The sequence below is a fragment of the Vanessa tameamea genome, chromosome 14, assembly GCF_037043105.1.
Source record: "Vanessa tameamea isolate UH-Manoa-2023 chromosome 14, ilVanTame1 primary haplotype, whole genome shotgun sequence".
Taxonomy (NCBI): domain Eukaryota; kingdom Metazoa; phylum Arthropoda; class Insecta; order Lepidoptera; family Nymphalidae; genus Vanessa; species Vanessa tameamea.
In genome coordinates this window covers 3,606,653-3,621,712 of record NC_087322.1, presented here as the reverse complement: position 1 = coordinate 3,621,712, position 15,060 = coordinate 3,606,653, and the positions used below count along the sequence as shown (strand labels likewise).

The 15,060-nt window shown below is 36.4% G+C and overlaps 1 protein-coding gene across 7 annotated transcripts; it reads left to right on the top strand.

The window, feature by feature from the left end:
- Positions 1–567: 567 nt before the first annotated feature.
- On the top strand, positions 568–14,592 carry Zn72d (Zinc-finger protein at 72D). 7 transcript variants are annotated; one of them, XM_026637568.2, is made up of 19 exons: positions 568–711; positions 898–1,037; positions 2,523–2,695; positions 3,212–3,299; positions 5,249–5,306; positions 5,909–6,306; positions 6,987–7,282; positions 7,752–7,871; positions 8,101–8,175; positions 8,248–8,436; positions 8,512–8,597; positions 8,666–8,903; positions 9,185–9,308; positions 10,292–10,386; positions 11,283–11,378; positions 11,560–11,712; positions 11,832–11,927; positions 12,779–12,887; positions 13,635–14,592. In XM_026637568.2, exons 1-19 carry the CDS (start codon positions 659–661, stop codon positions 13,673–13,675), a joined length of 2,628 nt encoding a protein of 875 aa, XP_026493353.1. In that variant the 5' UTR covers positions 568–658; the 3' UTR covers positions 13,676–14,592. The 7 variants fall into 7 exon arrangements, with proteins under 7 accessions (XP_026493353.1, XP_026493350.1, XP_026493352.1 ...); XM_026637565.2 differs by having other exon boundaries at positions 5,213–5,306; XM_026637567.2 differs by having other exon boundaries at positions 3,185–3,299; positions 5,924–6,306.
- The last annotated feature ends 468 nt before the right edge of the window (positions 14,593–15,060 follow it).

Genomic DNA, 15,060 nt, shown 5'->3' with positions numbered 1-15,060 from the left:
ATCGGCTCGATCCTTTCGATCATTTAAAGCGTGCAAGCGTTTAAAACATCGTTTATTGACTCCTATGTAAACATTTATGTTTAAGATGTCAAAATCTTCGACAAAAAGTTTTTGATCCATTAAATAAAGATTTTAGTTCATACGGTTTAGATAGTATTTCCAAAATATATTTTTTTAATAATTCAAGCCAAAACGGGTTGTATATATTCGGGTTGCTTCATTCATATTTATTTAGAATGCCGAAGAAAGTTCTGATATTATTAAACATTGAAGAGTAATATGAAGAGAAATAAATTTTCGGTCTCATAGTCACGTAGTATACTCCCCCACGATTTAATGTAACTCTTAATCTGCGCTTTTGCCACGTTTAGATTATTATTTATTTATTTCTATATCACTATTAAAAAAAGAATAAAGGGTTTGAAGGCTCGTGGTATCTAATAAACTTCAAATATGCGGATAATCTCGCCTATTCGTAGATTTTTCTTTGGTTTTATTAACATTGAACGCATCTATAAAGTGAAATCCGTTTCCGCTTGCAACTATTGTCTATGCCAATTTGTCGCCATTTTTTTCTATCAAAGACAAAACGCCGGCCTTTTATTTCTCGTTTTACGCTCAGAACTGAATGAATAGTTTCTACGTGAAAAAGTGGTAAATGATGGCAGCAAATAATTACTTTGGGTTTACCCATGGAGGAACCCAATATGGGTAAGTGGTTTCGAACCAATTTATCACATTAAATACATCTAAAAAAGTTGTAATCCAACATGAGTCGAATGTAGACTTGTGCTAGCATTTCTATGTAATCAAAATGGCGCCTGGTATGTATTGATCGCAGTTTTCGTAATAAAATAACACGATTCGCTGACTTAACCTTAGATGTCGTAATTTTAGCGCTGCAACAGCTAGTGCAGCTTACGGCGGCCAAACGGGGTACGCCGTGGCACCGGCTGCGACCGCCGCGACGTACGGGACCCAACGTGCCGCAGCAACAGGATACGATACTGCGTATCAGGCTGCGGCCGCTACACAAGGTATGAAAGACTCAAGCCTTAACTTTTTCATATTCGTAAGGTCACTGAAACAAGTCCAATCTTATCAAACATGACAAGATTTTATCATTAAAGGAACCAAAATAAGAATGATTATTGACACAAAACGAAAAATTTCATAATCAAATTGTAGTTTATTATTGTTTGTTATGTTTACTAAAATATCTATCATGTTTAATGACCATTAAAATAAGTTGATTATTTCCTAGATAAAAAGTTTTTATCATTAACCCCAATTATTATATTAAGCGGTAAATCACCCCGAGCTTCGGTAATTTTAATACCAAACAACAGTAAAGTTTAAGCAATTGTTATATTTAAAAAATCTAGCTAGCCGGGAAACTATATGTGATAACCAACCTAGGGAATGTGTCAAACACTGATTTAAGTAAACCCTAAATACCTGGTCCAATTTTAAACATTTTGAATAAACATTATTTGTCAGGGAAAACTGTTACTCTTTTTATGTTAAATATTTTTACTCAGCAAGTTGTTTACCAGGGCCAGATTTATAGGTCTGAAGGCCCAGGTGTGACAAAAGACTGGAGGACCTCATTATTTTCCAAATAAATAGAAAAAAAAAACCTATTTATATTATTCTCATAGTATTATGTCATATGGCATGTTACTCTGGGGTAATGCTGCAGATATTGAATCAGTTTTTATTTTACAAAAGAGAGCAGTCCTAGAGACTACCTTCGGGATGTTTTTAACAAAGTAGGAATACTCACTGTTGCGACACAATATATTAACAACAATATTATATATATCACAGTAATATTGATAGAATCAGTCCTCCAGTCAAATCCCTTTCATAGAATCAGTGATAATCATTGCATGTGCACAAGAAGTAAGGATAAACTTGTAACCCCAAGTATCCAACTCTGCAAAGTCAATAAATCATTCTTGGGGCAAGGTATCCGTTTCTATTTTAAAATTCCACAGATATTTTTAAGTTTGCCGATTCATAAATTCTAAAAAATAAACATTTTATAAAAAAACCATGGATAAAGAAGGCATATTATTCAAAAAAAGATTATATATATGATACAAAAGTGTGGAATACTTGTTGACTTCCAGGCAAGATGGATTATATATATAATAGGCATAAAATTGTATTGAACTAACATGGCTTTGTATTTTCAAATGTTGAAAAAGAGTAACTATTGAGTTTCTTGCCAGTTGTTGGTAGAATCTGCATTCCGAACCGGTGGTAGCTTCACTTAATATAGTTTGTTAAATGATGATTCAAAAGTATTTGTAAAGGCCTACTTGAATAAAGTATATATTCATTTTGAAAAAAAAAAAAACCTATATTGATATACATTTTATACTTAAGTCCATCGATGATTGATGATTGAGGTGATGGTATCCTTGTATCTCTGAAATCCGGCCGCAGTTCCCTTAATTACTATATCATAAGGTGTATCCATATCTCCTGGTGTATAAAAATTTTGTGGTGTCCAGCCGCTCACGCGCACGCGCACGCGGCAGCGGCCGCTGCTTCCGCATACGACGCCAGCAAAAGCGCGTATTACCAGCAGGCGGCTGCCGCGTATCCCGCCGCACCGCCGCAGCCGCAGCCCACCTACGACGCCACCGCCAAGCCCGCCTACTCTACGCCTGCCACATACGCACAGGTGACTGTCGATGTTAACCATACGCGGAAAAAAATATAGTAAAAAGCATTTCGATCGATATCTGCGAAAGGGTAACATTGACTTCTTTTTTGGTAGTACTAAAGTAGCGTTTGTGAAATATGTAGCATAATGCACTTAGTTCTGTATCTTCCTGTTTATCAAATTGTTTTAGCTGTATCTAATAAAATGTTTATTTCTTATATTTTATTGGTTTGACTCGGGTAATGGCTAACTCGAAATTTTACTGTTATCATAATTATAAACCAGGTATAATTATATGATTGGTTGGCTTTAACCAATCGGATATTCTTAAATCATATTCATATAATTTAAATCTAAGAGTAGGTTATATTTAAAACCAATCTAAATTTTTTCTTTGTGGATTTTGTCCGAAGTAATACTACTTGTGGGTTTTATACAATAAATACAAAAAAATAAACAAGCCCACATGAAGACTGGTATAAAGTTAATGTTGACCGTGTTGCGCAGGGCGCGCGCGGTTCCGGCGGCGCCAAGGCGGCGTACGGCAGCGTGTACAGCGCGCCCGCGCCCGCAGCCTCCTACCCCTCGCAGCCCTACTCCGCGCCCGCGCAGCCCGCCAAGCGTAAGTACCGTACCCTTGCATGACAATGCTTAAATTTAAAATTGATTGTCCACAAAAAGAAAACTGGAAATTTATGTGTTATCCAAATAAGTGATTTGCTGAAGAATTGAAAACAGAAATTATTGACCAAAGTTGACGAACGAACTAACCATAAGCAATGCAAATCAAGAGATATGAAATTACTTACTTGCATGTGTATGCAAGTAACTAATTTAAACTCTATTGACAAACACTAAAAAAGTCAAATCACTAATAAAATCAAATTATAAATTAATTAAATATGATTTTATGTTATATTTTAAAGTACAGTTAACCCGCGACAATCCGGCAAACGTTTTGTAAGTCAGAAGATGTCAGATGGATAAATATGTAGAGTATTGCCTGTGACCCCTTGCAGGGTGGAACTTATTGAGATACCTTGTAATGTGAGAAAACGAATATAGTAGCTACAACAAATAAACAAGTAAAAAAATAATAATAATTTATCTCAATAAATTTTATTTTATGTATCATTATGGGTAGATTAAAGGGAACCAACGGCCGGTTAATCGCAGGTCAGCCGTAATACTTAGTTTGTTTTATTGTCTGGTTCTGCTCTAGAAAATTACGAAATTTTAACTGGTCGCAACTTAACGACTAAATTAATGAATTAAAAGTACTTACTCAATACTTACTGTTTTTAATAAGACTATTCAACATTGAATATGTGAGTTTAAGAATAATTATCTGTTCAGGATAGTACTGTGCTGCACTCTATCATGACACGTAATATAAACAAACATTATATCTTTTTAGCTATCAATGCTAAACTGTTTAGTTTACAGTGTTCTTCACATTTAAATATTATAAACAATCCTTACCTAAGGGTTTAAATACGTGAACAATCCATATACTCATTTTGAACCAAAGAAACTATACACATGTAAATTCTAAATTAATCTATGGCATCAGGATCAAATTGTTTACAATTAGAGTAATTAGTGAGCACAGTGACTATAGAATAGTTGGTACTTATTTTTGCACTCTAGAAGTATTTTATAAAAAAAAATGTATAAAAAAATCTGCTTTTTATATACACAATTGAATAATAATAATCATTTTATAAATAGTGTTTGTAGATGGAAGTGAGAATATCAATTCACAAGCTATTTTTTGGTTAAATCTAATATCCTTATATAAACCTTATTTAGAACTATCTATATTTTTTGTTAATGAATATTATCACTTCCACCTACAAACGATATATAAAGGTTTTTCTAGTAGTTGTAATGGTTCTCTCAGATATACTAACTGTCATATCTGACATTACCATTCGGTTTTCTATACTAGTTCAGATTATATTTAGTCTTAGTCTTAATAAGTGGGGAATATAATGTATAATGTTTTGTGTCAAATCAAAGAATATTATTTTAGTAATTTTTGTTTGTGGTTACATATTTTATATAATGTCTAAAAAATATTATATACATATTCCCTTCTATAATAGTATAGTTATTTATATGTATTGGTGCTGCCACACTACATCCATAAATTGTTTTAAAACATTATTGAACATTAACTTAGTGTAAATATTTACTAACATAGTTGTTGTATACCATTGTATAACTATTAGTTATGTTATATTTATAATGCATAATGTTACATAACATGGAAACATGATAATGTTTGGTTAAATTTATGAAAAAAAAAGGAATTTTCAATAATGTCTTATAACATTTTATAACTGCAGTGTAGTAGCACCATATAGAATATAAAAATACAGCCATACGCGATTTCGCCCTATAAATTCATGTAAATTATTAAACAAATAAATACTGACATTATTCTTAAAAGAAAATAGTATCAAGCTTGAGTAAAGAGTTGATTAATCGAATAATATAAAATTTAGAGGCGATCGCGCTATGTTGTTGTAGAGACGGCTAACAGGGGCACCTCTGCTTATGATACAGCTCTCTACAACGCGGCGACCATGTATGTGGCGCAGCAGAACAAAACGGGCGGAGGCGGGTGAGTTGAACTTCGTCATCTTTTCTGTTTAGTTTCTATAGAAATCGTTTTATTACAGCGTTCTTAGGCGCATTTAAAGTTTGATTGTAATTGAATTCACATTTCAAAGATTATTAAATCAATATTTTTTAATAAATAATTATATAAAATAGTATTGAGATCACTACAATATGCAAAATTCTTATAGATTATTTGTTGATGACCCGACTATGGAGATGTTCATTTATCCGCTTAAGATAGAAATAGAATACAATATATTTCCTTGGATTCTTCAAAAAGCATGGTTATAGGTTAAGTTCGGTGTGATTAGACACGAACCTTGTAAAGCCTTGTTTATACCTTAATATATTTATTAGGTTTTTATGAAACACTGTCGTACACGCTTTACGGAGATTAATACATACAATAATTTTTCGTTAATTTTCTTTTCTAAACTTTAAAGCTACAGTGTATGCATTCACGATATTCCACCACAGTGCAACGATATCAACGTTAATCAAAGTAATGCTTTTTTTTAAAATGCCTCCATATTCGGGTACACACATAAATGTGCACACATAAACCGAACCGGGTGAAACGGTTGATAAAATGACGTAACATAGCGGCGGTGGTCGCAGCGGCTGGAAGAACTACAACAAGAGTGGTGTCGGCGCTGGACTCGGGCGGAGACCCAAGCCTCCGCCCAAAGCACAGCAACTGCACTACTGCGACGTGTGCCGTATCTCGTGCGCCGGCCCGCAGACTTACAAGGAGCACCTGGAGGGACAGAAACACAAAAAGAAGGAGGCGGCTGTGAAGTTGGCGGCGGCGGGCGGCGGCGGCGGCGGAGCGCGCGCGTGCGGCGCCTCGGCCTTGCGCTGCGAGCTGTGTGACGTCACGTGCACGGGAGCCGACGCGTATGCGGCGCACGTACGTGGCATCAAGCACCAAAAGGTCGTCAAACTGCATACCATGCTGGGGAAACCCATCCCCTCCACCGAGCCCGTCAAGCTTCAGCCCGGTTAGTGACCACATTGCGAGTTAGCCGATTTTCCTTCGAATGTTACGACATGTACGTCTTTTCTGTCGTTCTATGAAATCTACCGTCAATTTTAAACAGGATACAAAATATTCTGTTTATAATTGAATAATTTCTTCAAGATTTCAAATAAATTAGTATATTAGATGTATAAACTCATACCGGATATGATCTCCAAATAAGAAATGTTTGTTTACAAATGGAGAACATATTTGCGATGTGCCACTGAGCTGACTCCCCTGAACGCCACAGTATCATATCTGTATTGCGCGGTCGGCAGTTGTGATTTGCTAAGTCAAATTTTCTCATCGGATCAATTTAAAAACACTCGGTACAGATATGGAGTGTGTGTTGTGTGGGCCTTTTTTATGCACCGGTACATTTATTTTCGTTACTGCATCTCAAGCACATCGCCTTCCAAAATAATAAGTTTCAAAAGTGTAATGTACTGATAAGCTTAATGTGCATTCTATAATAAAAACTATAATAAATGTTTCAAAATATGAAAGGTGTATCTTACACCTGACAATGGCGTAGAAGCAGAACTTCTAAAATACGTCATTTTCAAGGAAATATAATCTCGTAAAAAAGGCCCAAAAGTCGATAAACGAACGTGTCAATTTCAAACTTGAGAGAAAATTTGACTTTTCCAAATCCACTAGCCAAAAAGACCGTCGCCGGAGCGCCAAAGATCGCTTTCGTGGCGTCCGGGGGCCTCAGCACCGTGGGCTGCAGCGCCGACTGCCCGCCAGGCGACAAGGAGGACGAGCGGGAAGACGATGCCGACGCAGAGCCCGAGGTGCAGCCCGTGGGGCAGGACTACATTGAGGAGATCCGCGGGGACGACGGCAAGGCGCTCAGTTTCAACTGTAAGCTTTGTGATTGCAAGTTCAACGACCCCAACGCCAAAGAGATGCACATGAAGGGTCGCCGTCATCGACTTCAGTACAAAAAGAAAGTGAGTCACTAGTGACGTAAAATTAATGTAGTCTTTAAAGTATAATCTGTATGTAGAGTATGACCTGAAAAGAATATTCTTGATTGACTTTAACATATATTCTAATTTTATATGTTCTGCCTGGACTGACAACAATTACCAACATTGGTCAGAAAAGTACATTGAGATATATTCTTAAATTAAAGCCTGAACATTAAATGTTCTTCAGAAAGTACATCCATAATATTATATCTCTGTAAGCAAATAACACCGAATCAGATATTTATTATTTAGAGCAAAGAGTTGATAGATCATCCAATGATTACTTAGTAAAAGGTTTGAGATCTTTGTAGAGCCTGATAGCTTAAAGCTGCCAAGAGTTCCGAAGTTCCAATGATTACAAATTTAAATGAGGATTGTTGATATTTTATCCTTTTTGTGAATGTTTACAACCTGCATAAATTTAAAATTTGTTGGGTATTATATACAGGTTCAGCCAGACCTTGAAGTTAAAGTTAAGCCGTCCATGCACCAGCGCAAACTAGCTGAGGCCAAAGCTCAACGCATGCTCGTACGCGACGAGCTGTGGGCGCGACGACGTATGCACGATGTTAGTATCGCAAAACGTCTATGCTTCTTAAATATAATATGGTTTTATGACTTAAAAAAAGCAAGCCAAGAGATAATTAAATCAAAGGTGTAACATGTTATTTCAAAGGAAGAAATCAACACTATCAGTAATATCAAAATATAGTTTCACATAAAATCGTTTTAAGATTTATTAGTACAAGAAAACATTGTGTTGGAGTTAGTATTTTTATATCTGTAAATAATGTCAGGGAGTTGAAGAAGACGACCGCGTGTATTGGGAGGGTGCAGACTGGTGGCGCGGACCACATCACCATCATCATCACGTGGGTTTAATATAAATATTTAACTTTTATTATAATACAAACACACATTTATGTAATTATATGTACACTCAGGCTATGGGTATGGGATACGGGCCTGTCGGTCGCCGGCCCGAGACTTCGGACGACCGACACGTGCTGGCCAAGCACGCTGACATATACCCACCTGAGCAGCAGCTGCAGGACATCCAGCGCGCCGTTTCGCATACGGAGAAGGCGCTCAAGTCGCTCTCTGACGCACTCGCCGATCAGGGCAAGCTCAAGGTGAGATGTGTATTTCCATCTTTACAAGGTTTAAAATATTTGCAAAACAAAACAATAACGGTGACTCTTCTTCAGGGACAACCTGCAAAGGTCGCGGCTAAAGTGGACGATAAAAAAGAAGAAAAACCCGAAGGGAAGGAGGACGGTCGAGATAACCAGCTGTGAGTAGTTCGCGTCTACAAATGTCGTACCAGTACTTATCACACATATAACACGTGTTTTCGCGTAGGTTCTCGTTCGTGGGCGAGGGTGAGGCGGCGCCGAGCGGGTCTCCGGCAACTCCGGGGCCGGGCACAGCGGGTGCGCGCGCACTGAAGGGCGTTATGCGCGTGGGGCTTTTGGCCAAGGGGCTACTCCTGCGCGGAGACCGCGACGTGCGCCTCGTCGTACTGTGCCACGACCGCCCCACCGTCACACTGCTCAAACGCGTCGCGGCTGACTTGCCGCACCATCTCTCCAGAGTCAAGGTATGATATTATTGGTATGTTTGCAGAAGGTTGACAATATTTACAATTTTTCGGGCAAAACATTTTGCAAGTACATTGAGGAACATACATAATATGTGGTACATATTTATAATAAAATGATGAAAATGAAAAAATTTGAAATACGTAAGCTTTATAATTCTTCACAACGCTCACGCATGTGTCATCGGTACTGTTTATATTTTATTTAAATAAAATATTTTTTTGACACTTCAAACTAATTTTAATTATCGGTACTTTAAAATATTTCGACTTGTTTCCAGGGTTCGAGTGAGGAGCCTAAGTACAAAGTGGAGCTCCTGCCGGCAGAAGGCGCGGTGTCTGTATCAGACGGCTCTGTCAACGTACTTGTGAGCCTCACATCCGCCATCATGCGCGAGCCCGCAGGTTAGTGAGCAAGACGTTTACCTGCCTCCACACGATGAGCGACAACTGGTTCGCTCGCGATCGACGCGGGACGGTTTCGTTATGTTCGGGCTAATACACTCACTCTGAACGTGCCATATAAACATATAAACACTTGCTTATAAACAGATGAATAGTGAAACAATACTCGGAAGAAGAGAATAACAATTTATGTACATTCAATGTAAAATAAAATTATCAATTATTCTCGCTTAATAAAATTGCTTTTTATAGTAAATCTTTAATTACATTAGTTTTGCTTCGAATTAAGCAATAATATTTTACTTTACTACTGCACAGCACTTATTACACTACCTTTCAATTTGCTTTAGATATACCTTTTTACCAATCTTCTAGTAAAAACTCATCTTAAAATACACCCGAACACTTCGAAACATGTAAATAATGTTTTTCCATTTAACATATAACACCATATTACTGTAACCATTTATAATTTAATGTAACCGGTTGTCGAAGTCGTCTATCCGCATCCTTTCCCCAAACTCTCAGAACAAACTATCTATTATAAGAAATGTAATTTATGTTTTATATCTTCACTTTATATATATTCTAATAATATTTATCGTTTAATATAAAGATAATTTGTTCAAAGTTACCGCCCGGCTTTGCCGGGCACTGTGTCGAATGCTTATTTTTAGGTGTGAGTAGGGTAAGCAGCGAGAAGAAAAGGATTTTTGATCATCTCCCTATATATCACGTGCGTCGACCTCCGCAGTGGTATATTATATCTACTGAAACGGAGTAAACGATCTTCGTCCCTGTCGGCTCCATTTACACTATACTTATCTCTTAAAAAATTACATATTCACTGGAGTCCGTCTCGTTCGATTCGACGCAAACCGCGGAAGCGAATGCGGCGGACGGTTGCGGGCCAACAGGGACTCGTTTGTCCCGTTTTCGTCGATACCTCGATGGTCAAACACCCTTTGTATTGTTGTCGCTAGAGGGTGGCGACATAAAGCGAGACGACAAGGACGTGCTCCCGCGGCAGAAGTGTTTGGACGCGTTGGCCGCCCTTCGGCACGCCAAGTGGTTCCAGGTACATTCGCCCACATTACAACGTGTGCGCACTCCCCTACTGCTGACGACTTGGTCAACTCGATTCATGAATACCTTGCAGAGCTATGTCATTTTTGTTCATTCTTATAATTTTCTGAATAATCTTTTTGCTAAGAGGGTGGGGCAGCATTGGTAATTTAAATTATTTATAGACGACGATTGTGGATAGCTAGATGACGTTGCTTTAGATGCTGCTCCTAAAATTATTTGGAAATTTAAATTCGTATTTTACAAGAAAAAAAAAGAATTAACAAAATTATTTATTACAATTTTTGACCACTTTATTTATAAACTGACTACAATGAACTAATTAGACAAAGGGAGTGCGCACGTATTTTTTAGTCACATGTTTATTTTTTTTTATCATTCAGAGTAGCCTTTATTTTAGTTGAAAAAACTTGCTATAACTATTCCGCTCCCTTGAACATGTGGCTACAAGTGCTCGTCGTAGGAGCGAAGCTGCGTTTCCTAGCACTCTGATAGCCGATGGGGTCGGGGGCGTAGCTAGGATTTTAATAATCATCGGTCATACGATAGGTTTTATTTAAATCGCATAACATTTTGGAATGAACGACACCGTAAAAAAATAATGTCAGGTGGAATCGGTTAGACTCGAATATCATTAACTTAAAACATATAATATAGTGCATTAGACTATCTTAGATTTGGATTCGAATCCAACAAGCGTCTACTCGATTCATATAACACCTGCCATTGTGAGGACTGCCTAGCTACGCCGAGGGCAAGTAAGGGAAACGCAGTTGGTCCTCACGTTGTAATAAGCGGGTCGCGGCCCGCGGTGTGAGTGAGAACTAAGAGCGTGTGTGGCGCGTGTGTGTGGTGAGCGAGACCGCTGACCAGTATGCTGACATGCAGGCTAGGGCGGCCAGTCTGCAGTCCTGTGTCATCATCATCCGCATCATGCGCGACCTCTGCCGGCGGATACCTAACTGGACACCTCTAAATCCATACGTGAGTACAAAATATTATCGTCTGATAAGCAGGGTTCGTCCGTATCGAAGCAATTGCACGTTAAATTAACACTTATATTATTTTTTACTCGAAAAAAGTCGTTTTTACATATACGAACGATATATAAGAAATAAATATATAACTCGTGTAGAAAGCAATAAAGCTTGAGTCGTGTGTGCAGGCGATGGAATTGCTGGTGTCAGGAGTGATGCAGTCTGCGGGAGGCGCGCTGTCGCCGGGCGAGGCGCTGCGCCGCGTCATGGAGGCAGCGGCGGGCGGCCTGCTGCTGGACCACGGGCCCGGCCTGCGCGACCCCTGTGAGAAGGACCTCGTCGTGAGTATACTACACTAATATACATAACCTACAAACAGTACAATGATAATATCGAATATTGACTACAAAATTGAATAGCAAAGTGCATTTGATTTCAATTGTATTAATGTACATTGCAGGATGCTCTCGGAAACTTACCGCCACAGAAACGTGAAGACTTAACGGCATCAGCTCAGCAGTTCCTCAGACAAATTGCCTTCAGACAGATACACAAGGTATTGTAGAAAATATAGTAAGATTTATTGAAGACGTTTCGATAAATCCAGTGACTTAATTAATTGGACTAGTAAAAAAAACTGATAATTTTCGTTGATGTGCTCACCCTTTCCTAACACTAAATTGTTACTCGTGTTGTCACTAATATGTCAGTCATACTAAAATATATATAGTCTATTCCAACCACAAGAGGATAAAAGTCAAATAAACAAAATTTGACATCGAATTAACGCGATATCAGTAGTCCAGAACTTGAATAATATTTGATATTAATTATGAGTTTTTGCAATATTGGCGTTTTGAATGTCGACGTTGCCTTTAACTTTGGAAGTAAAATTAAAGTTGGTAAAAGTTGTTAAGTGAAATGGCGTTGTGCTATAAATAATAAATTATTAATCATTTTTTTCATTCTTCGATTGGAATTTTGTCATTGTTCATATTATTATTTTTGTCATTTTTATGATGAAATATGATTATTTTAAGTTAAAGGAAACTAAATCGATACAAAAATTTGTTTCACTTTGAAAGTAATTAATTAACTAATTTAAACTGACTAATTAGTCATCAGAATATCAGAATATATATAATATCAGAATAAATTTAAAATAAAATTTTATTTTATTTTATTTCAAATTTATTTTTCAAATAAAATTGTTGCCATTTTACTTTTTATTAAAAATATTACTTATTTTTTACATAATTGTAGTTTATATGATGTGTTACATAGATTTCACATAATATAATAAAATATTATAAAGGGGTCTAGGTATAGTAAATATTTTGTATGCATAATGTAATAAATTACAATTATTAACAACACAAGACGTATTTTTGTTATACATTACCGCAGGTCTTGGACATGGAGCCGCTACCGAAGGTGAAGCACGCGGCGGGCAACTGGAAGTTCCCGCGCAAGCGCAGGCGCTCCAACACTGACCAGGACCCCGACACGCCTAATGGTAGGCACTCACATTTTTATATCTTAGACTTGAAAAAAGCTACAAATATAATATGTAAACAAATTAATGAAACTTTTTGGGTAGTGTTAATTTATTTATTTTAGTAGGACAACCAACAGTAAATACAATGTCACACTAAAAATCAATATTACATTTTGAAATTATCTTAGCAAATTACATTACATTACACAATAAATATTAACGAAATAAACAATAATTAATCACATATATGTAAATCTTAAACTCATTGAAAGTTGAAAGAAATTATATATATGTGTATATATTACATACATAAAAAAGCGCACAGTTGTGCTTTCTACTAAGATTTATTGTATCGCACAAGGAAAAATTATCTATCTTAAAGGCATTAATTACATGTTCAAACACATTTATATAGTCTAAGCCCACTTACGACCAATTACATATGTCTAATAAAACGAGTGTAAATCTACGTAATCGTACAATCATCCAATGTCATTAATTGTATTTTATACAATAGTTCACTTGAACTTTATCAATTGACGTTTTTCTAAATACCTGAGGCAAGCCCACTAAAACATACCAACTTATCTTTTATATATTATTGCTTCCTCAGTCGTTATATCTTTCGTTACAATTCCTACTGCTACTATATAATAAAAACTCTGTTAGAATTCTAACATTAATAATTAAGACAATATTTATTATCTTAATTAGTTATTTATTAATATATTAGTTAGTTATTAATACATATTTATTTATTTTCAGGCGATAACAAAGTAGTGAAGAAGGAGGATAATTCTGAATAATTATGTCAAACAAAAATCAAACATTTGAGGCGAAATCAATTTGACAATGCGTAGAGAGTTCTAATTTAAAATAAACATTCAGGTGTCTGATAAACATTTATGGAAATGAAAGTTATTTTCGATATGAAAATATACAAAACTGTATATTTGTATCAATTTTAAGTGAGATTACAATGCAATAATAAGTTGAGCACTCGCAATAGCGACCATCGACACGCGTTCCTCCGGTGGAGGTATATTTTGTGTACCGCACTATATTTAACATATATATTTGTGTCACATGCGCTATAAAATTATTATTTTTGTGACATTAATCGATCTGTCCAAAACTACAGTAATTATAGTCCAGAGCTAATTGAAGTAGAATTTAAAAAATAGCTAGAGTTAGAGTATAATCTATACATTGTAATTAGTCGTAATGTATTTTAAGCTGATTGACAGGGAAAGGCGCGAAGCGTTGCTTTGGCGAAAGACGGAGCTGGACCGGTTGGATAAGATTTTTTAATATTTTTAGAGTCACAGTATTTGACTTTAGAATATGTAGTTCCTCTTAGGCGGCCGAGGGAAGGCGTCGCATATTATTTTTTAATTATTGAATAACTCTTTGACTGTATTAAAATGTAGTCTTTATTACCCCTAGATGTGTATAGTTATTTCGTCAGTATCGTCGTTTGTGATTGGTTAAATCATACCTTGCGATTATTATTATTTTTTTCCTTTTCGCGTTAATTCAAAATTAACCATTGGTGTGATGTATATTATTTACTAGTTTTTTAGGTTCAAAAATTAGGACGACCTTTAGATATAAATATAGAAAATGTAAGATTTGTCTTCTTTTCCGACTAAGGAAAACCATTTTTGTATTTATAATATAAAACCACTTTTGAATATTAATGTCAATAAAGAATAAAAATTAATCAGTCTTTTATTTGCCAAATACTTGAACAAGTTTATTAATAAAATGTACAATGTACAATTTATTTAGTTTACTATAGTAACAAGAACCTATCCCATTCGAAGGAGTAGAGATGAAGATAAACAATGCCTAAAGCTTCTGCTAAAGTTCGCAGGGGTCGTCTATATTAAAAAATAGTATAAAAAGCACTACGTGGCCCAGATGTGTGCGACGGGGTTTTACAAGTATGGCAGGTGGCCTGTTTCTCTAAACAAGTGCAAAAGCTATAGCTTATTTTTTTTTTTTATATATATGATAGGTGGCAAACGAGCAGGAGGCTCATCTGATGGAAAGTGACTATGCACCGGACAGCTGCAATACCGGGGGGCTTGCAGATGCTTTGCCGGCCTTTAAGGAATGAGTACGCTCTTTTCTTTAAGGTTCCCAAGTCGTATCGGTTCGGAAAAACCGCCGGCGAAAGCTGGTTCCA